Source organism: Stegastes partitus, unplaced genomic scaffold (assembly GCF_000690725.1).
Source record: "Stegastes partitus isolate 25-593 unplaced genomic scaffold, Stegastes_partitus-1.0.2 Scaffold992, whole genome shotgun sequence".
Classification (NCBI taxonomy): domain Eukaryota; kingdom Metazoa; phylum Chordata; class Actinopteri; family Pomacentridae; genus Stegastes; species Stegastes partitus.
In genome coordinates this window covers 223,525-247,330 of record NW_007578723.1, presented here as the reverse complement: position 1 = coordinate 247,330, position 23,806 = coordinate 223,525, and the positions used below count along the sequence as shown (strand labels likewise).

At 47.5% G+C, this 23,806-nt stretch overlaps 1 protein-coding gene across 3 annotated transcripts in view; it reads right to left on the bottom strand.

The window, feature by feature from the left end:
- gse1b (Gse1 coiled-coil protein b) overlaps positions 1 to 23,806 on the bottom strand; it is a 168,249-nt gene that overhangs the window by 16,286 nt on the left and 128,157 nt on the right. For 2 of the 3 annotated variants that reach the window (XM_008294759.1, XM_008294761.1), the window contains 2 exons: positions 9,704 to 9,901; positions 2,052 to 2,260 (listed from right to left, as the gene is read on the bottom strand). In XM_008294759.1, coding sequence (XP_008292981.1) covers positions 2,052 to 2,260; positions 9,704 to 9,901 — 407 coding nt within the window. Of the gene's footprint in view, positions 1 to 2,051; positions 2,261 to 9,703; positions 9,902 to 11,888; positions 12,174 to 23,806 lie in introns of those variants that run through there. The other variant, XM_008294760.1, reaches the window with a different exon arrangement.

Here is a 23,806-nt window from a genome sequence, read left to right as displayed (position 1 = left end):
CATTAGAGAGACACCTTCGTCACTCTAGCACCTACACATTCATCCAGCCATCCCATTTTGACCTTTCACCCGCCAAACAACACGGCCTTCTATTCTCAAACACACACTATTCACCAGTAGCCTGTCATGTACACACTACAGAACACAAATACAAGCACTCAAACTCAAAGACACATCCATTAACAGCCATCTTCCTCTGTACGAGCCAGGCCCCTGTAACCCTCAGTGAGGGTGGGAGACCCCGCGCATTGTAGAGTGCTCGTTTACGCCTCTCAGATGGAGCCATGAATCCAAATTGCCAATTATAAAGCAATTACAGGCAGCAGCGGGAGCAGACTCCTGCAGTCATTAAAGCAAAATGCCAACGCAACAAACCCTCCCTCCTTCACTGCCTTGCCTATCACCCCCCTCTGAAAGACAGACTCATATCTCAGCCAGAGAGACACTAAAATACCCTTCGAACACAGAGAAAGCAGGACACATACATCTGTATACACAGCAACAAACAAGTTTTTCTTGGACACGTTGCAGGGGATCCAAAAAAACAGCGTGCTGCCTCTGTATGTAGCAGTTTCCCTAATTTGTACCCACACAGATTTAGCTATGTTTAGGAGGACATTCTGATGGTGTGTGCATCCTTCATCTGGCTCTTTGTGACCACTGGGTTATGTGTGCTTGCTGAAGCTGCACAACAGAAATGGGGGAGATGCTATGACGCCAGCTTTCATGACACATCCGTCCTGCTGTCCCACTAACCTCTACCCCCTCCATCCCAACCTCTTGTCCGCATCACCTCCTCTAACCTCCTCATTCTTTGGCCGGGTGGCCCCGAGCCGCTTGCAAGGGGGCACCATGAACCCGGTGACATGACCTTTTCAATTTGAGCTTGACCTCAGCTTTACACATACAAGCAACGTGCAAAAGCACACGGACACATGCGGGCAAACATACACAGCGGATTAGCGACAATGCGTGCGGTGGGAGCTTCTGCCCCTTTATTTTTTTTTCGCTGCTGCTCTTTGAAAGTGCCATGCTGAAGGAATGGCAAAAAGGGTGACATCACTGTGAGAATTGCCCCCCTCACCCGTCTCTCTCTGGCCCCTCCCAGCTCCGGCTGACCCCTGAACTGCGGAAGGGTCATTTCGTAAAAGCTATAGCTACAGAGGGTGAGGGCAAGAGAGAGAGAGAGGGTGGGGGGTGTTTCCAGGAGACGGCACAATGGCCTGAATGCTAGCACACATTGCTGGCTGGCTGGCTGACCTCCTTACTCACCCTTTGCTATCCCCCTTCTGTGAGTCTCCGGGGAACCGTCAAAGCGTCTCGGAGAGTTTCCACATGTTGCCGAGTGCTGTTCATAACCGTGCACTTGGCTTCAACCATTAGCCCTGAGCTGAGATAAGACGGCTTAAAGCGAGGCCATAATCCATAATCCACTCCTTATCAAAGCAAGCAGGTCTCCCTCTTTCTCTCTCCCCCACCACGTAACCGAGAGTGGGTGTCAGGTTGATGAGGTAGAGGATGCACTTGACTGCTCAGGTTAAAGGTGTGCGGCTGGAGGTGAGGTGTGGGAGGTTTAAGAGACTCAAGGCTGAGGCCTGAGGAGGGGTTGGAGCAAAGGGGCAACAGGGAGAGGGGCAGATGTTAAGTGCCGTTGAGGCTGTCACCTCGATGTCCTCGTGGCAGCTGGCATTGTTTAACGCACGGAGCCACTGGGGTGTGGGGGGCGGGGGGGGCAGCTATGTCACATGTACATATGTCAAGTACATAGTGCCGCACTATGCGTTGCAGGCCATCTACAAAATCCATTAATCCGTCAAGAGCCCGTCTGTGCGCGCATTTGTGCTGGGAGGCAAGCTGAAGAATGAGAAGATCTGGATGTTGCTTTAACAGCCAGATAAGAGACAGAGAGGAAAATACAAAGAGATAAAATGCACCAGAAAAATATGAGACTTCAGAAAAGAGCAACGGAAAAAAAAAAAAAAAAAAGGTAGGAAGATAAAGGGAGAGCAGACTCAAGGGCAGTGTGAGGGGGTGTTTAAATGTGGTTCTACCTGGCGTCCTTCGGTCCTCCACAGGCCGTTGCTAGTCTTTGTTGGAGCAATGGTGACTACAGGTGGAGTGTTTGGCACACTGTGGCCCGCTGGGGGAACCAGGACGGGTCCTGGACCGAGGGGACCCCTCTTGGGTGTACTGACTGGAGAGCTGTGGTTGGTGGCCGGGGAGGACACGGGAGATGACTCGCTGCTGATGGAGGACGCAGCTGGAGGAAGAGACGGAGACAAATGGCGAGTGAGTAAGGCGAAAGAAAACCCATAAAAATAAAGAATGCCGATAGTTTGTTGTTGTCCCTCTGCTAATAAACGCCAAATGTAACGGCACGATGATTCTGTAGCTTCTTCACAAGAGAATAAAAAAAAAAACGGGGTTGCGGCACTACAATAGCAATAAATAACGTCCACACACACACACACACACACACACACACACACACATATAGGACCAGATGGATGGCCCTAGGCCCCTATTATGAAGTGACAGTGATCAGGATGAGCAGCCCTGTGAGAGTCACACAGCCTTGACATGCAGGACACACACACACCGTAGGAACACACTGCTTGAGAGCGAGCAGCCATACTGTATGTATGTATATGCGGTGCTTGCAGCCACTCAGCAAACTACACCTCCCCTCCCTCCCTCCCCTCCCTCCCTTCCTCCCCCGCCCACCACACACACACACGCACAGCAGGTGGTGAAAAGCTGGCCCAATGAGCTTCTCTGCTGTGCTGTAGCTGTGCCACATTAACAAAGCCCTCAAGGGAAACCCTGTAGCGCAGGGTCACAGTCTGGTCACATGCCTTGCTTTCCACACATCTCGCTTTCTCTCTCTCTCTCCAGTTCCAAAGCCCTCAAATGATATGCTCACATCCACGTCCTTACATCACTGCAATTTCATCATGCCAACCTTACAATTTTACCCCCCTCTCTCTTCCCCTTCCCCTTCCCCCTCCAGTACAGGCTACACCTTCTGTTCCTCCCCATCTTTTCCCCTCTTTTCCCCTCTCCTGCGTTTTAACCTGTGTGTTGCCCATATTTCCCCCCCCAAGCCTCTGCCTCTTCTCCTGACAGTACAGTGTGCTGCACGTCTCAGAGCAAGTGCAGCATTACGCAGTCAAACTGGGTCACAACCCTCTCAATGGGACACACACTTTCGATGCTGCAAAAAAAAAGGACAGCAAGAGATGTGTGTGTGTGTGAGCGTGCAGGTAAGAGCGCTTTTGTGCATCGACGTGCTGACATGCAGCCATGTTTAAAAAAAAAAAAAAACGACCACCAAAAACAAAACAAACAAAAAAAAGGCAACTGAAACCTCAGGCCAGTTTCAGGTCTGCCTCCTCTCCAATTATCACCATCAAAACGAAAAACCACAGATCTCTACTGAACCGCCATTTCTTCCCTGCTACGGTTTCCGTGGTAACATAACCTAACAGACAACATCAGCTTATGATAGGTGCGGCCGGGAAGTTGACTGATTTTCAAACACTTAATTCTGACTAACGCCGCTAAATAATGGAAGGAATCAATATTGGCAGCGAGGTGGCATCGAGAGAAAAATCAGAAAAAAAAAAAAATCTATGTGGTGGTAGGACCGGTGGAGGGGAGGAGGAGGAGGAGGAGGAGGAGGAAGAGAGGGGGGTTGGGGGTGGTGAGGAAAAGATTGTGATGATACATGTGAGGTGAGACATGAAAATGAAAAATGATAGGAGATGGGGAGTGATTGGGAGAAAGAGAGAAAAAAAAAAAGAATACAGCGAGTAAGAGTGCAAAAGAGGTGTGAGGTGAGGCGAGAGATGGAGCGGAAAGGAAAGCAGAGAGATAAGGGGTGCAGATGGGTGAGTGGGAGGTGGGAGGGTGGGGAGGATATTGAGGGGGGGGGGCAGTCATATCTTGTCTGCACAATGGCAATTAGTGGCCTAATCCTCCCCCCCTCCTCACCTCGGAGAGCCATTACTCTCCCCTGCAAAGACTAGGCCAATCAATAGCGGCCCACTCAGTCTGGGGAATGGAGCTACACTTAATACAGCTCTAGTGTCACAGCCTATTCACTCATCACACACACTCGCAACATGCATGTGCAAGGATGAGGAGGGGGGACAAATAAAGCTAGAGGGAGGGAAAAAGGTAGAGGAGGGGTGATCACAGTGATTCTGAACTGCTAAGCAACAGACCTCTATTTCTCTCTCACCCCCACCGCCTCCTCCTCCCTCTCTCTCTCCCCCCATCTCCTCCTCTTCCTCCTCCTTTTCCATGTAGAAGGCAGAGCAGACCAGAGAAGAGGCAGGGCAGACTAAATAATTAAGAGAGCGGGAAGAGAAGCAGGTGAGGGGAAGAAGGAAATAAAAGAGACAAGGGGCCGTCTACCAGCGGCTTCATTCTCTTCTGTGTACACTTCACGGCGTCCTTCCTTGATGCACACACACCAGAAAGAAGAAGAAAAAAAAAACACAAACAGCTATTATTCCTCTATCAGTCCCTCCTCCTCCTCAAACAACACCCCACGCAGCCACCCACCCACCCACCACCTCTTCATACACCCTCCTTCATTTTCCTTCTGTTCGTCAAACGCAGCGCCTGCCAGCCAGACGTAGATCTGTCAGACTCAACGCACCATTTTCATAAACACATTTACAACGCCGAGAGAAGCGGTTGCATGTTTGCATGTGCTCATTTATGTATGCTTCCCTTTATCTTCCTGCTTAAAACCGCAGAAAGTCATGTGTGTCCATAAGCCTCTTTCATCAAGCCCTCCTCAAAGGTTTCTTCTCGTACCGTTTCGAAACCACCACTGCCCCCCCCTCCCCTCCTCAGATTTCCATACCAAATGCATCACCCCCACCACCACCTCCACCCTTATAGCATACTGCCCCGCGATAGGTGAAAAATCATATATACGAGGCATGTGACTGGCACCAACTTGGTGTCATTTGTGCCATATGCTCCTCCCCTTCCATCTATACAGAGAGAGAAGATGGCCACACATGCTGGCCCTGTAGGGAGCGAGAGGAGGCAGAACGAAGCACAAGCCCTCGTCCCCGGAGTCTGAAATAGGCTCATCAGCTCTCAACCTGCACTTCATTAGCAGTACTGATTGTCACTCGCATGGTGTGTTGGGGTGTGTGTGGTGTGATGATGGGGTCGGGAGGGGGCTGCAGAGAGAGAGAGAGAAGTGGAAGAGACAGAAGGAAAAGAGAGGACGAAAGAGAGAGAATGCTGTCTTAGTCCCAAGCTGTGTGTGATTAATGTGAAGCTCCTTTCTCTATCGCCTCCTCTATTACCAGTCCCACTCTCCCAGACTGCCTCCACACTTGACCGCTCAAGCTGAGCCACACATGCGCACACACACACACACACACACACGAGATACAACCAACAGCAGCAATAAACAAACAAACTAAGCTGTGGTCAGAGGCTGTGGCCGAGCGTCCCTGCGTTGACGCCACCTTGTGCCTCAGCCACTGACCCGGTGAAAAAGTTGCCACGGCTCTTCAGGAGGCCATTTCATTTGTTGGGGGAGTCCAGTAGCTGCAGCAGAGAATCTTACTGAATCTCTGGAGCTCTGATAGGAAGACACACATTTTTTCAGTATTGCCAAATAGCCTCTTCCACTCCTCTTCAGCTACCACCACCACCACCTCTGTCTGAACAGCCGAGTGTAGCCAGCCCTGCCAGGCAGAGGCTGCTCTCCTCCACCCCACCCCACCCCACACCTCCTCCACCACCACCCTCCTCCCCTCCCAGCATGCATTACAACAACATCAGCACTTAATTAAACAGTCCATTTCACACCTGGTGTGCATAGCAGTGCCCAGCCAACCCTGCATCCATATGCCACCCTACCAGCACAAGCCTCAACACGTGCACTCTAACACTCAAACACACTGATGCACACAAACACGGCACACACCTGCTACTACAGTCTTGGCCATGCACTGACAACACAACACAAAGCCTGTAATCTGCATCACTGAGTTGGGGGAGGGGAGAGGCACACAGTGTGTGTTGCTGTGCCAGTGAGAGAAAGGAAGACGGTACAAGATGGCGGATGGAAATAAGAGGAGCAATCCTCTGTGCCTTGTGCTGACTGTACAAACTGTACATTATGCTTAAATGCTGCTTCACTACTGAGCAGAGCTGTGAGAGGTGTAAGGTTGCTGTATATAGAGACTGCAAGGGAAGGGGGAAGCAAATGAGCTTGTTTGTGAGTGTTTCAGGGACAGTCATGGCCTGAAGGGTTTTGCCTTTGAGAAACACACACGCAACACACACACACATACACACACGCACACACACACGCGCACAACACACTGAGTACAGCGAGGCTGTGTGAGCTCCAGGCAGGCTCCAGATGGAGAGGTCAGAGACACACTGCCCCGCTGTCCCAGCATGCTCTGGGCTCCCAGAAACAAGGGAAGCCTCCGGCCACACACATACACATGCAGATACACACAATCTGACCAACACCGCAGGTTTTCACAAATCTACTAATTACTTCCTATTCCTCTTTTTTCCAGCCAGTTCGTTCCATCTATCTTGTATACCTTTATTCTCCCTCTCTTCATTCTCTCTCCAGGCAGTGTGCTACAGTCGCTCCGAACACAGCCATGAAACTCTTGTGGTGTTTATGTCTAAGAGTGAGTGAGAAGAAACAACTCAGAGGATTAAACTCAGATCTGCCTAATTAATCAGATATCAGCAGGTCTGCCTTTTTGTGGCAGTGTGTTATCTGTGCCTGCGTGTGTTTGCTTGTATATGTGAGTGCTATAGTGTGTTTTCATGCGAGTGTACAATGGATGAGAGTGTGTCCTTTATGCTGCTCCGATACTCATTATCCATCACCTCCCCTCTTCAGCGCAGCACTCAGTACACAGAGCTATTCATTATACTCGCCACAGACAAGTGACGATGTATGTGTCTGTGTGTGCGAATGGTTGTGTGGGTGTGTATATAAACAGCAGCCGTGCTCAGGGTCTTAAATCAGTTCAGCAGCCGGTGGCAGTGATACTAGTGCTCAAACCTAACTAATTCCTCAAGGCCTTAGGACACTGAGTCATGACACCTCATATATACTGCACTACTCACCTCAAAGCATCAACCAGAGGGTGAGGGAGAAAGAGAAAGAGAGGTTGAGTCAAAAGGTAATGAAAGGACAGCAGGCTGCAGCATGCAAAAAGAAATCACGAGGCTTACACAGTTGCAAAGACAACTGTTTGTATGTGTGGGGGTGTTTGGGTGTGTGTTGCCTATAAATACAGGCTCTGCAGACAGAGAAGTGACTTGAACTCCGGGAGCCTCATGTCTCGCTGCCCACCCTGGAGCCGGTGCTCCTAACACGGGCAGTCGCCCCTTATGCCTGACGGCTGACTCACCCACACATCACTACCTACTCCAACCAGGCGGTACAGTCAGCAGGGCCTCAGAAATAACAAAGGGGCTTTTTTGTGCTTTTAATAAAAAAAAAGGTGGTAGAGCTTTATCAGACAGGATCCGGTGTCTGTTTGTATGACAAAGACACAGACAGGAGCTCTCTGCTTTGGCAGATTGTGAATTACAAATAGAAGTGAACACACTTATTCTCACCTTGCTACACAATGGAACATAAAAAAAAAGCAAAATGTATTAAAAAAAAAAAAAAACATGACTAAGAAAACCCTATCCTTGTGCTCTCCAGCTGCAACTGACACAAAAAGGAGAACATGCAACAGCGATAGGAAAAAATAATCCAATAAAAAAAGAAGAAAAAAAAAGGTGAATCCACAATAAAAATGAAGAGACAGGACTGGACTGTGGAAGTAGGTTTTTGTGTGACAAAGGTAAAAGTGAGAAAGCACTTCGGCCGGCTGTGCAGGGTTGAAGGAGTGAAGAGAGATGAAGGGGAGAAGGACTGAGAGGGAGGTGAGGAGATGTTGGGTCTGGGCGCTCTCTGTATGTGGGTAATAAATCATCTGCAGGATTCTGGGTCCCAGACTGCAGTGGGCTGGGGAGCAAGGTGTCCAGGGACAGCCAGGAAGGAGGGGACCATCTGATTTAAGAGCCAGAGCAAGGGTGGACAGCTGGGGTAGCTGGGCCTCTCTGGAGCCAAGGCACAGAGCCACACATGCATATGCACACCACACACACACATGAATGTACACAAACTTCACAATGAGAATATTCTAACTCAGGCTCTCCTGTGCAAAATTTTGCTTCCTAAGCTTGTTTGTATGTTTATGCGTGCATAATTAAACACTTGGGCACATGAGTTTAGAAAGTGCTGGTTATATGTTATATGTGTTTTAGAGACCTGTTTTGCATTTAGGAAACAACACCAGAAACAAAGAAGAACTTACAAATCCTGCCCTGAGCACATACACAAATAAATTTGCATGGACCTTTGAACGATCAGCCTTAAAGGGACAGTTCAGAAGCAAGTGCTGAGTGATTGCCAGCGTAGCCGATTATCCGTATTGTTATTTTGTTCAGCTGATTCCAGATAAAATAACATTAATTTGCAAGGGCACTACTTAACATCTGATGTAACTGCCTGTGTCTGTATTGGTCACTGTGCTTCCTTGTGCAATGTCCCACCCACAGCAATATCTGATTGGTCACACATGATGAGTAATAGCCTATCAACACTGACGCATTAATTTTGAATTCAGTTCCAACAAAGTTTTGAAGTTTGTGGTGTTTCAACTTTCACATCACGATTTTCATTTTAACTGCAAATGCATATCCTAACTTATAAAGTCTAAATATCGGTCTAAATGATCGCAAATAATTAGTATCAGCCCAGAAAAAAACATGTCTGTCGACCCTGAGTCAAAAAGTCCAAATGTTAATTTATTACCAAGTAGCTAAACCACTTAATGCTTTTTTCCCCCATATTTATACAACCACAGGACAGAGCTGCGGGAGATGGGATTTCTATTGGATGTTACATGTGTGTAGCCACCGACAAGGAGGTATGTATGATGGGGAATTGGAGAGCCAAGATACACACTCCGACATGCACACCCCAAGCGTACGTGGACTCACACACAGCACATTAAGTGGGTCAGCTAGAGTGGCTCCTCTTCATACCAGTATCTCCAGGGACACCAACTAATTCAATCCTGTGAGGATATCACTTCATTGCTATTAGCAGTTCTGCACAGCTATACATGTTGCCCCCCCCGGCCCAAACGGCAAACCACACCCTGTAAGTTAGTTTTATGACATTTCAAAACACGGTAATACCAGTTAAAGTAAATCTAACTACTGCTAGCAGTAAAAAAGCCAAAAAAAAGAAACTGTTTACAGTCGCAAAAATGACACATGATCCAACGATAAATTCCCACTAGTCCCACTAGTGGAAACAGAAATACTGTTAACATTTTCTTCATTAATTATAGAACAAAAATGCTGCCATCCAGAAGACGTAAACTTGACAGCTTTTTCCTGCACATGTAGCAATGAAACGTCTGCACAGTAGTGACTTTAGCCAGGTCCACAAAGCACAATGCCAAAAGGCCCCAAAGTTGCCATCATTCTTTCTGTAAAGCAAACGCTCTTTCCTGATGTAAAGTTAATTTAGACTTACACCAGAGCTGACATCAACTCAACAGTGCAGACTCGCAAATTTTTCGGTAGGTGTCACACCCATGTTTTACAGGCTGGGTGGCTTTACCTCGAGGTTCTTCCGCCTGTTTTGCCAGCTTACGGAGGGCAGCAGCAAATCCAGAGTGAGCTGACTGGGCAGCTGGGCTTCCATTGGCTACGATGGAGCCGTTGAGAGGCGACGGAGTGAGGGGGCTGACCGTCGCCGTGGTACGGGTCGCCGTGGAGATCATTCCTAACGATGGTGACTTTGGCTCATGGCTCATGCCTACACATGGACAAAAAAGGGAGGAGAACGGAGAAGTATGATTAATTAAAACTGCATTAGCATGAAAAGAACGAGCAAAAAAAAAAAAAAAGTGTCATTAAAAATACCTCCTGCCCAAAGGCAAACACTTATACTGCAATAAATGCGCAAAGACCAAAATGCAGGCAAATATATGCAAACAGAACAAGGCACATAGCTGTTTCCTTGGACACAGAAGACCGCGAGGGCAGAGTGTGGTGCCGGGTATCTGTTTGTGACAGCTGGGGAGGATGGGGATTGGTGGTGAGGGGCACAGCGGCTGCGGTTGTATGGCTTAAGGTCAGAGGTGAGAGGTTAGGAGAGCAGGTCAGCCTTCCTTTGCTCAAAGAGCTCCAGTGGACTTCCAGAGGTCCATGGTCACAGAGTTTACACAACAACTCTACTGAGCATGCTCCAACATGACCGGGGGGTGGGGGGACTTTATTTCTTGGTGGCAATATGTCATAGTGCCATGTATGTTAATAGATTCAGTCAAATGTAGCAAACAACCACCTCATTGGCTCTCTCACATCATTTAAACTTGATCCAATTAACGCTGCCACAGGGTTCTACTTAATGCCCTCCTCTAATCAGGATGTAAAAGGGAAAAAATGCCAGCTAGGATATTTCTTTGTTCAGTTTTTAAAAGTTGTGAATGACAACCGGACTCTTTCGAGTCAAGAGAGCATAAAATGATATGTATAAACCATTAGCACAACCAACAGGAGGAAGAAAGGTCAGCGCCATATTATAAAGAGATGGACGGGATCAATATATTCAGAGAATTTTTATGGCAGCCTGGGCTCAGACTTACAGGAGCTCAGTGGCGGTTGCAGAGGTAGAAAGGGTAAGGAGGGCTGAGACGGCTGTCCCTTTCCTTCCTGTGTGTATGTGTGTGTGTTGAAAAGTGACACCATGTTGACAGCCCCTCGCTCAGTGGAATCCCTGAATGCCAGAGCGGAGTCTGATAGCTCGATGTGCTCAGGCAAAACACACACACACACACACACACACACACACACACACACACACACACACAGACTGAGGGTAGCTCGGAGGACAGTGGGAGTTCAGACGGGCGTAGTGTGTGTGAGGTATTAACCGTTACACCAAAGCACACACACACACACACGCTGGGGGATTGTTCAGAATCCTCCTTAAATAAACATTCAAAAGTAAACTTCCAGCGACCGCATCTAAGACAAAGACGGCGAAACTGAAGTTGCTCGGTGTGTATCAATAGCACAATTAGATAAGTAGGAGTTATATCTGGGTTTACCCCAGAGGCTGAGAGGGCTATAAAAAGATCATGTTCCCTCCTGAGAAGAGTGTCGAGGCACAGCACCCTGGTGTGTGTGTGTGTTCGAGTGGACACACAGCAGCAGCAGCAGCAGCAGCAGCAGCAGCAAGTCAGACATGAGAGAGAGTGAATAGCATTCCCAACACCTCTTGAGTTGTCCTGCCTGTAACCTCCCAGTTACCCAGTGCACTTTGAATGAACCCAGCAAACAATTAATAATGGAATCAACAATGACGACTACTGAACAACGCACACAGCGCCATTGACAGACGGGCAAACAGGCAAAACACACACACACACACACACGGCGTCCAGTCCCAGTCCAATAACGTGACTTTGTCAAGACAATCGAGCAGCTACTGCTCCTCCCTCCCTCCCCTCTTTAGAGAAAGTCAGAAAAAAGTCAGACAAGCTTCACACAAGCAACTTTTTTGCAACGCACTACAGAGACAGATCGCACTGTATTTTAAGACTGTATTGACCACACACAAGAAAGAAAAAAAAAAGAAGAAGAAGAAAACCACACAAACGGAGAGGCGCGCGAGTTGAAAGAAGAAACAGACGGGAGCTTGACAAACACACACACACACACAGAGGCACACATCCGGAGGTCTTGCGGCGGTTCACGAACCCCCCTCATAGATTAAAAGCGTGGCCGAAGCGCCTTACTGCACAAAGGAGTGGAGCCGCCTGGATCCCCCATGGCTGCATCTTCACGTTGAGCCCAGCCCAGTACACACCGGCGGCGGCGACCGACAGGACACACACCATCTTCCTTCTCCCCTCTCTCTCTCTCTCTCCCTCTCTCCTTCTTTCTATCTCCTCTTGCCCGTCCACCCTCTCCCTCCCTGCCTGCCTGCCTGCCTGCCTGCCTTCCTGTCTCTCTCGTTGCAGCTCACAAAGACCGTTTAGAGCTTATCTAACAAAGCAACACACCACACACGCTGCCTATCTCTCCCCTCCTTGCTCTCTCTCTCTAAGTGAGAAAACAGAAATTCTTAGGCTAGCAGCTGCTGCGATGTCACATGACCTCACCTCCCCCCTCCTCCTCCTCCTCCTCCTCCTGCCCTCCCTCCTCACACTCTCCCTCACTCCTCCTCCTCCTCCTCCTCCTACTCCTCCTCCTCCTCCCCTCTCAACCTATAATTCCTCAGCCATTTGTAGATAACAGACACAGGCATGCATGCCCTGCCAAGGCGCACTGGAGGAGGGGGGGAGGGGAGGAGGAGGAGGAGGAGGAGGAGGAGGAAGAACAGGGGAGGGCGCTCAGCCGGTCACCACATCTGACCCCATTGCCGGGGAGCGTCGTCCAGCGTTTATGTGTATATGCATGGGTGAGGGAGGGAGGGAGGGAGGGAGTGGGGGCAAGGTAGGCGTCCTTTTGCTTCTTGAGGCAAAAAATAGAAAGAAGAGAAAGAAAGAGGACATGTCCCGGCCTGTGTCAAGTCCCACAGCACAGGAGAGGAAACCTTTTGTGTCGGAATATTTTGCCTCGCACTCGGCTCACTTTGCTTTATTTGCATAATTGCTCCTCCACAATCCTCATCAAGACCAAACTAAAAGGGAAAGTAAGGCGTCCCAAACAAAACGAGGAAACGCATTCTTTCTACATCAACCATTACACGCAAACAAGGAAGTGGTACCAAAAACAACCTAACCTTTACAGTACACACACACATGCTCGTGCGCTACTACTAGGAGCTGTTATCAGGGTGGAGGAGACTAATGTGTAATAGTTGTCGGGGGTGGAGGGCTCAGGAAAAGGGTAAGAGCGTGGGTTTGACTTCCCCTCTGTCTGTCCTGCTGTCATTGCAAGGGTGTGAATGAGTTGTTTCTTTAGTCATTTCCTCCTTCCGTCACTTGCCACTTTTCTCAGAAGAGCAAGAAGGAGCGAGCGACGACAGGGAGAGACAGATAATCTTCTGGGTAAAGACGCACGGCGGTCAGCGTCGTGCCAAAGCCCACCTCTTGTAAGGAAAAAAAAAAACAGTTCCTTGGCCTGTCTCCCTTGAGGAAACACAGGACTGCCACACTCTCCACTGTCTTTACACCCCCCCTTTCCTGTTTAACATCATCAAGATCACACAGCTGGTTTTGGAGATTAGCGTGTAATTGAAGAATAAAACAACCACAGGTCATATCATGACAGGTAAGAGAGAAAAGGAGGAGGGGGTGCAGGTGCTAATATAGATTTCTTTTGCTCATTCGGTCTCCCTCTGCTGGCACTCGAAAGCAGAAGCACCACTCGGCCCAGTGGTACACAATTTCCCTAATTCAAGTTTCTATTACCTGTCAATTCTGTACTGTGTCATGTCCAGTAAGAGCAAAAAATACCCTTTACGAGAAGTCGGTGTAACTCTACATTAACAGATGAAGTCACTTCTAGAAGGTCAATAAGCAGCACTTCTTCCCAATCAGCCGCTATTTCAAGAACAACACAGACAAACGCTTGCATCCATCCGAAGATGACAAAACGACAGGATTAAGTGGGAAATCAATGACGGTATTCGGCTGCGTGGGCGAATGTGGTCAAACGAGAAAGAGCTGTCCCTTCTCTCCGCTTCCACATTTCCGTCTAAACTGGAAAAAAAAAAAAAACCCACAAGCCGTGCGAGCGAGGGCGCTGCGTTCAGAGTAAGTAAAGATGAATTCTATGATCTAAGCAACCCAGGATGAGTAATGTCTTATGAATTTCCAGATAAGTGAGCCTGCCTCCACCTCTCAACATCACTCAGTTGCAACACACACACTTGCTCAGTAAGTTGAAGCAGTCTCTGGCCACTACGCTCCTCAAACGTCCAGCAGATGGCGTTGTCTCACAGTGAATCGGGGGGGAACTCCTCCGCCAGCATATGTCACAGTCCCCATAAGCAGTGACACACAAAAGGAAATTAGATTTAAATGATCCTGTTGCGTACGGAAAGGACGCGGGCTGAGGTTAAGAACCCCCGAGTTCATAAGAGACGGGCATATATTAAATCTTCTGGCGCAAAAGTTTAACATTTCTGCTGACGACCCCAAAGGGTTAAAGGAGTGTGTTACACGCCAAGCTTCCTGATGCAATTAACCCTCTGAATGCCATTAAGCCCTAAGGGACAACAAAACAAAGCCCTAAAAAAAGGAACGTAGATTACAACACACCACATACAAACATGATACCGCCCCATACACACACACATACACACACATGTACAAACACACACACTCACTCACTTACGCACACACAACAGATTGACTGTTAAATGGCATACAGTAAACACACAGTTTTAACACCCAGCTGGGAGAAAAGCCGATCACTAACTCCCATAGTCAAACAAACACACTGACTGACACACACACACACACACGCAGTTTCACCCTTTTGCTGGTTGGAATGCCGATTACTCACACACACACTCACACACACACACACACAAAGTAAATCCTCTTGGCTCCTGTATGCCCTGGCCAGTGGAGAGATAATGCAGTGGCAGCTCTAGCGAATGGTTAATCTTTAACCAGGAAGGGATTTGCCTATCAGCTTGTTAAAACTACCGGTGCAGCGCATCTGATCCAGTCGCCAAACCTGGCTCGATCGAGTCCGGCGCAGCACGGACCAAAGCTGCCTACAACCGTCGCGTATCCATCCGTGTTTTTACTTCAGACACCTCTTTTCTCATGGCTCGGTAAAAGCCACACTTTACCACAATACCGTGGCGCTGCTTAGGAACACAGCCAAAAGCCGGTCAGCGTCTGCCCTCAAACGAGCAATAAAAACGTCACGATAATAAACTGGTTGGCGCTACATGTGTGGTCAGGCAGGCGACTGAAGCATAATTTCCCAAAAAAAAGTCTTGCTGTGCTCAGTTTGGGATACTTCTGTAGCTTCAGCGTAACACACTCTCTGTGGTTTTGGTGTTTTGTTCCACTCCTACATTCCTGTTCTTACTCTCCTCTAGCAAACAACCCCCTTTTCTGATTATCTTTTCTTTGCTGCACTATCTGGGGCTATATTTGCTGATACAAAACAAACATTTACTGCTGCTTCACAATAAACCATTTTCACCTGAGACCGTTGTTGGTTTTCCTGTGAAGCAGCAAAAGGAGTTAAGCACAGTTTGTGTGTTGATTAGCAAAGAATTGATAGCTATGTTTTGCCTTTTCTTCCACTGGCCATTTTTAAAGATGGCAGCAGGAAAACAAGATACGGTTGCAGTAAAGTAGTTAGCCCAAGAGCTCCAGGTGACAAATATTCACTGCAGTTTGTGGGGACCATCCTCCAACACTGCATCACAAGCAACGCCTTTAATCGATACGCCTCTCACTGCTCATAATATGAACTCTGATCGCAGCACAGGTATCAATCACTCATTAGGAAAGCATACTTCAACCAGAAGGCGCAGGTCCGACCATCCATCTGTCCGAAACGACTTGGATTAAATAGCTCGGCCACTGATACAGGAGAGATTTAGAGTCAGCTTGACGAGTACACGTCATCGTGAATGGGCGAATGAATGGCAATAAATGTGCTGACAGGGACGAAAGGGACGGCAGGAGGGTCTAAAGCATGACGGAAACTTCTGACTGAGGACAGAGAAATGAAAAAAAATGAAGGTGCCTAAAATAACAGAAGCAGCAACGTGGATGAAACCAAACTAGCAAAACAGGATGTAATATTGGTATGACAGCCAAGCACAACATGCCACATTAGCATGTGCTTCAACCTAAAGTGGGGTTAAAAATGACACCTACTATAACTGACTGCAGGAAGCCTAACTTTGCGGCTAACAAAATCAACACATCGGTTAGATAATGTACCATTTATTAATAACACTCGTGTGCCGTACCCATAAGGAGCTGCTGAAGTTGTGATAAAAGAACAAAGTTTGATCGTCAAAGAAGCAAAGCAAAGGTGTATCACGAAGGTTGAGGAGAACAAGGACGCAAACTCGAGAGCGACTGTAAATGCTCACACACATGAACACAAGGGCTCGGATATTAACTGTGCAAATAGATGAAGGATGTTATGATCTCACTCCTGAACACACATAAACCTGCACGTTCGCACATACACAGAGTATCCAGGAGCACAGCAGGATAAACCTGCTCTGGTAGTTCCAGGTTTGTTTGACTTCTGAGATGAGATGTCAGAGCAATCTAGCCTCAGGCGCTATACAACGGATGTGTACGAGTGTGTGTGCAGGTGTGTGTGTGTGTGCATGTGTGTGTGTGTGTTTGCACAGGCACGCACACCTGTGAGTGCCATCTCTCTTTTTACTCCGTACCAAAGACAAAACCCCTAATATCAGAGAAATCCTGAAACAGCAGCACTGTGGCTGCAGAGCTCCCGAATCAAAGGCGACAATTCCACTGGAGAATGAGGGAAGAAGAAAAGAGAGACAAACACAGAAAGAAAGGTGGTGGGGGTGGAGGTGGAGGTGGTGGTGGTGGAGGTGGTGGGGGTATGAGCAAGAGATCAATCAAGAAGCCCAAAGAGAGAGACAGAGAGTATTGCCTGTGTCTGAGCTGTCATTATACAGCAGGCCTCCATTATGGAGCTACAGCAGAGAACAGAGTACATCTCCCTCTGACCTGGCTGTCTCACACAGTCCTGAACACACACACACACACACCTACACACACACACACACACACACACACTCTCATATACACACACGCCCCTGTGCAAAGAGAGCAGCCTTCCTGTCTTCTACCTTGTGTGGCTTTAAATGATACGGTTGTGTACGTGAGCCTGCATGTGTGCACACACCTTATTATTCATCCCTCACCTCCTACTTCTCTTCCTCTCTTCCACTCACTCTGTTTTCACCCCCTCCTCCACCCCACCCCACCTTGCCTGCCTGCCTGCCAGCCAGCAGCTTGCAACAAAAAAAAAAAAAAGAGAAAAAACCCAGAGATTTCAAAAGACCAGCCGGCATCTCTCTCCCTCTCTTCACCTTCTTCTCTTCAATTCTCCAATGCACACACACACACAGAGCCACAGAGAAACAGTGTGTCTTGAGGGCAGGCACGAGCTGAAATGATTTTCTTTCCTCTCCTCCTCCCTGCATCCGATTCACCCACCCCAACAGTGCCATTTCCTCTGTCTGTTAATTACATAGCGGCTGTGGTAGGGGTTGCTGGGATTGCGGTTGTGTGTGTGTGTGTGTGCGTGCACGCGTGTGCGCATGTCATCTGGGGAGTGTGTAGTCGTGTTCGCTGAGACACCAGTGTGGGCGTATGACAGAACAGTCTGGTTACGCTTCACAACGCTGCTTAGAGAGTGTGAACACACACATGCAGAGACACACATTCAGTCACACAAACACACACACGAGAGCCTCCTGTCTGTGTCTCTGGCTCTTTGTGGTCCATGCCCCAGGAGTCAAGCTGCTGTCTGTACGGCTGTGCCCTCTGTAGCCTCGTGCTGAGGGGGACACAGTGCTGCCGCTCCCCTGATTAGAGGGCCAGCTTCAGCCCCAGCCCAGCTGTTCGACTGAGCGGGCAGGCAGCGAGTCAGCTCTGACTCACCGTCGTGATCATCACCATCACCATGTCCTGGCGTCTCTCTCTTTTAATCAGCCTCACCTGTTACAGGGAGACGGGGGAAGAGGTGGCTTTTTTTCCAAGAGGGGAGGGAGGTTCTGACACGTTACGGATCTCTCGCATGTGAACTCAAAACACGAAAGGAGAAAAGACCCCGCCATACAGCTCGGCGTGGTTTCTGCACCTGCGTTGCTCTTTGGCGTACCTTTTTGCCACATAAACGGTTTCGTGCGCTGCTCACAAATATGCAGGCAGCCCACATGTCCCACAGACCTGGATAGACTGTACTGTACCGCAATGTTCTCAGAGCCCGGGGACATCACTGCATGTAACATATTTTGGTTATCATCCTTCAACTTTCTCACTCCTCCTCTCTTTATCTCCCTTTACAAGCCTCCTCGGGAGATGAGCACTGTTTTTACTGGCTTCCCTTCATACTCTCCTCACTTTATCCTCTCTCTCTCTCTCTCCTCTATTCTCTCTTTCTCTGTGATGTACTCTGCTGGGTTGTGGTTGCCTAATTAGCACTGCAAGTGCTCTGCATGGGCCCTGACTCCCAAGCGGCTACAGCACACACACAAGCAGGAACACACACACACAGACACACACACACACACCCACTTGACTTTCCATTGCAGGGTCCGGTTTCTGAGAGTTGCCCTGTTGTAATCTTGTAATTGGTATAATTGGTGTGTGTTCCCGCTTGTACATGTGTGCGCACGTCCGAAAGTGGGGGTGCTGCACGGTGTGATGAGTGAACCTCTTCTCTCCAGGCGAGCAGGACACAGTCAGCTGTCACCATGGCCACATTTCACAGCGAGTGGCCACAAAAAAAAAGAAAAGGTTTCTGTTTGCCACAGAGCTGAGATCTGCGGTGTCCTTCATTCGCTCAGGTGCTTGACTAGTAGAACCAATTTTAGCCCGGGTATTGTTTGGTTAGTAGCTTGACCGGTGAAATCTGCGCTTGGAAATCAATCAGATCTATGAAAAAACGCTCAAAGGGATGATCTACACTTTCAAGAGCGCAAATCCTCGTGACTTATCTGCTCCACAGATATAGATTATCGATGAATCTTTAAGATGTGAAAATACAGCTCAGTTCCCGTCATGTGACCTCACAGCAGAATGCAAACATTGAGGGAATTAATTGATTAGTTGATCAACAGAAAAAAAATTGCCTGCAACTATTCTGATAACTGCTCAAGATTTCTAAACTGAGGAACAAAATGCAGCAACATCTCCGGTTGCAGTTTCCCAAATGGGATGATCTGTCGCCTCTCTTTATCGTTGTCCTCGTCCCTGACATGTGGTCGGATCAAACAAGATGTTGAAAGTTCTGTTTGTGGACGTGGCTAGTTAACATAGCCAAAAAATTAATCAAACATAACTGCTGGTTGCAGCCTTGCTTAACAGATTCATTTGTGCATTTAACATTCCCAAGACCTGCATGAAAGTAAAATTTAAAATGCACACATTTAAGATTTAGCTGTGTCAAAGCGATGCAGTAGTTTTCTTTTAGATTGTGACCTTCCTGCGTATTTATGTTATCCATTTACTGAATTATTGCACATTAGCGGCGGTGCAAAGGAGAAGCGCATATGGTTGATGTAAACTGAGATAAGAGACGACACATATGGAAGATGTGAAAGTGAGATATAAACGGGAAGGAAAAAAAAAAAAAAAACAAGAGCCGTGCCCAAAATGGATACCCTTTAGTTATGCAAATACCAGCCAGATAAAACAAATCTAGCTGGCAACCAGACTCTCCGAGAGAGCACGTCTAACACGGCAACTGTGGCCTCCGTCGACGCAGGCATGCAGCCCCGTCCGTGAGCTGATTAAAACACTTGTCCGCAAAAGCCGCTCACTTCTTCAGGCGCACATCTGACCTTGCTCTCGTACACAAGGAGGCACGCTAACAAACAGACGCACACAATATGACAGTCAGCTGATGTAGCAGATATCTCAGAGACAGGGAGAGAGAGAGAGAGAAACAGAGGAAACGAGAGAGAGGCGAGCAGACAGACATGTTGAAGAGAGATAGAAGCAGACACAGATAGAGGCAAGAAGAGAGATGATGATGTGATAGCAAAAGAAAAGGCCTTTGTTGAAGAGTAGCCCTTCGCACAATGCCGGGTTATGCTGCGAGAGTGTGACTGGAGAAAGCACAAAGACAAGACAGATAGACACACACTGTATGATTCGTCCTGAGGCGCACACACACACAACACAAAAAAAAAAATGCTTAATGAAAGAGGCTCTATTTGGTGAGGGCAATAGTCAAGTATGGTCAGTATTGAGTGTGTATATGATTCGCTTATCTGCTGCTCTCATGTTGCCTGTGTTGTGTTTGTTTGGCCAGTGCTTATCAGGCCCTGGGGTATGACAGCGACAGCAGCAAACATGAGCTACACAAACATACCCGCAATCCAAAGATATCTAAGAGGTGGTTCGGTCTGGTCAATGTAGCACGACCGACTTGTGTGAATGAAAACGTTTTCTTTTTTGTCAGCTCCCCTCCGGCAATTTAATCCGAGCCGAAAGCCGGAGAGTACAAAGTTAACATTGTGAAAAAGTTCCTGGTAATTACTCCACAGCTGAGCACTGTGCTGTGCTGTCTAAATGAAATCACACTGGATGTGAAAGCAGCATGTCTCCAATGCAGTTCAGGGAATGGGTCTCGAGGCATGGGACTCAACCGCAGTGAAAGAGCAGTGTGACTCCGCCTAACTCAGCTGGCATTCATCATGATTCGCTTTAATGGCACAAAAGCACAATGCCCATGTTTGGTGAATTATATGCAGCAGAAGTTAAAAAAAAGAAAAAGTGATAATAGCAAACTGTGGAAACAACAACAAGAAAGAAGCAATCAATCTAAGCCAAAGTAAATAGAAAAATTAGTAGTCAGGCGCAGTTAAAAACAAGTTAAACTTGAGGAAAAGACTCCCATTTGTGTGTTTCTCATAAGTGGAAAACCAATGAGTGAGTAAGTGTTAACATCCGCTTCCCACAACCTTCACACAGCCATTCCTGAGTGAAAAGAAAAAGGCATACGTTCACAAACGGCAGAGCGAACCGATGATCTGCCGCTGCTCATCTCCGAGTAAGACCTAAATAAAGAGGATGAAACACTTCTGGAGCCATGTGACAGGACAGATTATGCAAAGTGGGTAACCCTCATTACGAGGGCTTGAGCCTGGAAACTATTCCCACAACAGTGACACCTCCTTGTCAACAACAGCAGGTGTGTCGGAACTAACTGTACTAACAATTTTTTAATGAACTTTTTTTTTTTTTTATAAGGGAACAGCCCTTGTTTACATTGCCTGCAGCCTCCTTTGTCACAGTATTACAGATCGAGCCACTGTTTGATGAGGGGCTTTTTTTTTTTTTTTTTGTGATGTGCAATTAACCGTCAAGTAATAAATTTATGTGGTGTGTCACAAGGCTTGTGAGGCCGGCTGCGCAGCATGGCCTAAAGCTTGTCCCCCACCAACACACACACACATATACACACCCACACACCCACACACAAGCAGCTTTATCAGTGAAATTGCTGCTGTGAGAAGGAAAGTCATCAGCCACAGGAAGTTTTTGGTTATCTGACTCGCTACTTCACCACTTCTTCCTCTACCTGTGAAACCGTCTGCCTGCCCGCTCGTCCACCCAACACACCCAGTCTGTCTTCCCTTCAGATAAATACTTTATGACCTGTTTGTTCAGCTGTCTTCACCGGTCATCACAATTACAGCTTACTTTTACTACTGTTGTTTTTTTACTTTACAACCTAGCAGTGGGGATTCTTAAGGCCGATTCGGGAGTCCGTGTGCGGCGACCGATCAAAACCTTTGACGTGCACATGGTTTCATTCAAGCTACAGTCTAAATAGACGCGTTGCACATCCAACACGTGGGGTTGCCGAGGATGTTTCCGAACATCTGGCTGTGACTTTGCACTTTTTAGCGACGGGATCCTTTGCAGTGAAGCAGAGTCAAAGATTAGGCTGAGGCGCTGTGTCCACGATTATTTCCGAGGTGTGCGACAGTCGGATTATAGCGCCTTCCCATCCCAAGCGCAGTGGGCGGACGTAGCACAAGACTTGAAACTTCCCAATGTGTTTAGGCACCATGGACCGAAAGCACGCACAAATCCAAACACCCCCAAAGTTTGGCAATGACTACTTCAACTACAACTCTATTAACGATGAATTATAAAGGTCTGGATAAAGGTGAAAGTCAGACGGTTTGTATTTGGTGTGTGCTCAGTCAGTGCGGTTACAGTGCATACAGTCACACATTTCATCCACGGAGGGGACACTTGGGCGGATGAAAAGCCCTAAAACAGAGCACGAAACCACAAAGTCTAAGATCTGTTCCAGCCAGAGAGACACGGGAACAGAGGGAAGAACAGAAACAGAGGAGGACAAGGATGACGGCAGAAGGGATGGAGACACGTTGGCTGAGGAAAACCATTATTTCCTAAACATCCTGCGGTGGTTTCTCTTCCACAACACACAGTCAGACACAGATAATCCCTGGCCCCGACACACAAAAGAGAGCGGTACCCACATTTTCATACCACCTTGGACATTGTTGTAATGCTAGTCAAAGCTGAGCCTCGCCCAGTCAAACACATCCCATTCTCTCTAATAGGGAACTATGTAAACCCATGCAAAGGCCTCTCTACAGTCTGTGCTATTCAAAGCAATCAATGTGGGCTGTTGATAAGAAAATGCAAAGTGGGTCACCTTTAACTCCAGGCTCCTTGTGTAAACAGTACAGGGAGCTGCTTGGGACTCTCCTAATCACTCTCTAAACAGAGCCAGGTGCTGTTGCCACAGACAAACTGTCACCAACACTCTGCTCAACACAGCTGCTGTCTAGCCCCCAGACACTCACAGCACTGCAGGCTACCGCAGCATGACAAACAGCACAACGACACCTGAAAACATGCCAACCAAGTGGAAGCGCGATCGCAGCATAAAGGTTTCGGCAACTTTTAAAAAAAGGCAGATTACGAGCGAGAAATTCTATTCCTCTGAGCGAGATTTGCATAGGTTAATCTCACGCTCTTATCATGTGCTAAAACCATCAGGCACATGTAAGTCTGGGACAGGAGAGCATAAATCCAACTAAAGTCAGCTAACTGGCTTCTGCCAGGGAGGCTACGCTTGTTCCGGTTTCTCAGTTTAGTTGATAAGACCTCGCAAACACTTTATCTTCCTGGAATGTAGGAGGCAGATAAAGACACGTTTTGGCTGATCTGAAACCGCTACCGGACGACGGGGAAGTTTTCGCTGGTGACGTTCTAGAGCTGGATGACTCTGGATTCGTGTGAAATCTCTGCGGAGGTCATGAGTTCAATTTGAATTACAATAGAAGCAAAAGGTAACGTCTTGGTGATTTCAAGACATTTAGAGAACGGGCGTTCACGCTGTCAAACAGGCAGAGTGGATGTCTGCGTAAGAAACCGAACCGCAGAGAGAAGTTGTAGCAAACTGTTTACTAGAGCTGAATGATGAAATCTTGTGAATGTTTTGACAGATATTGCTGTTCTGATATTAGTCATGATTTTTAGTGGGAATGATGATTTTCTCATTTCTTTTCCACCATAAATATATGTACAGTACTGTGCAAAAGTCTTAGGCAGCTGTGAAGAAATGCTGTAAAGTAAAAATGCTTTCAAAAATAAAATAAACAATTGTTTGTGAGTGAACAGAAGAAAAATCTAAATCAAACCAATACTTGGTGTTAATACCCTTTTGCCTTTAAAACAGCATAAGCATGCTTCCTTATGTCTGGGGAATATAATTCTTAGGCCCAGGTATCTCTAACACCACAGTGCTTCAGTTAAAATACGATGTTGTGATCATTTTACTATATCTAAAAAAATAAAAATGCAGCTCCTACGATTGTCCCATTTTACAATTTCGATAACATTTCCAGTAATTGTTAAGCCTTACAATTTACTCACAGTCGATCAATCTGGCGGTTATTTTTTCGATGAATCAATTAGTTGTTTGGCCTATAAAATGTCAGAAAACTCTAAAAAACGTGCTTCGG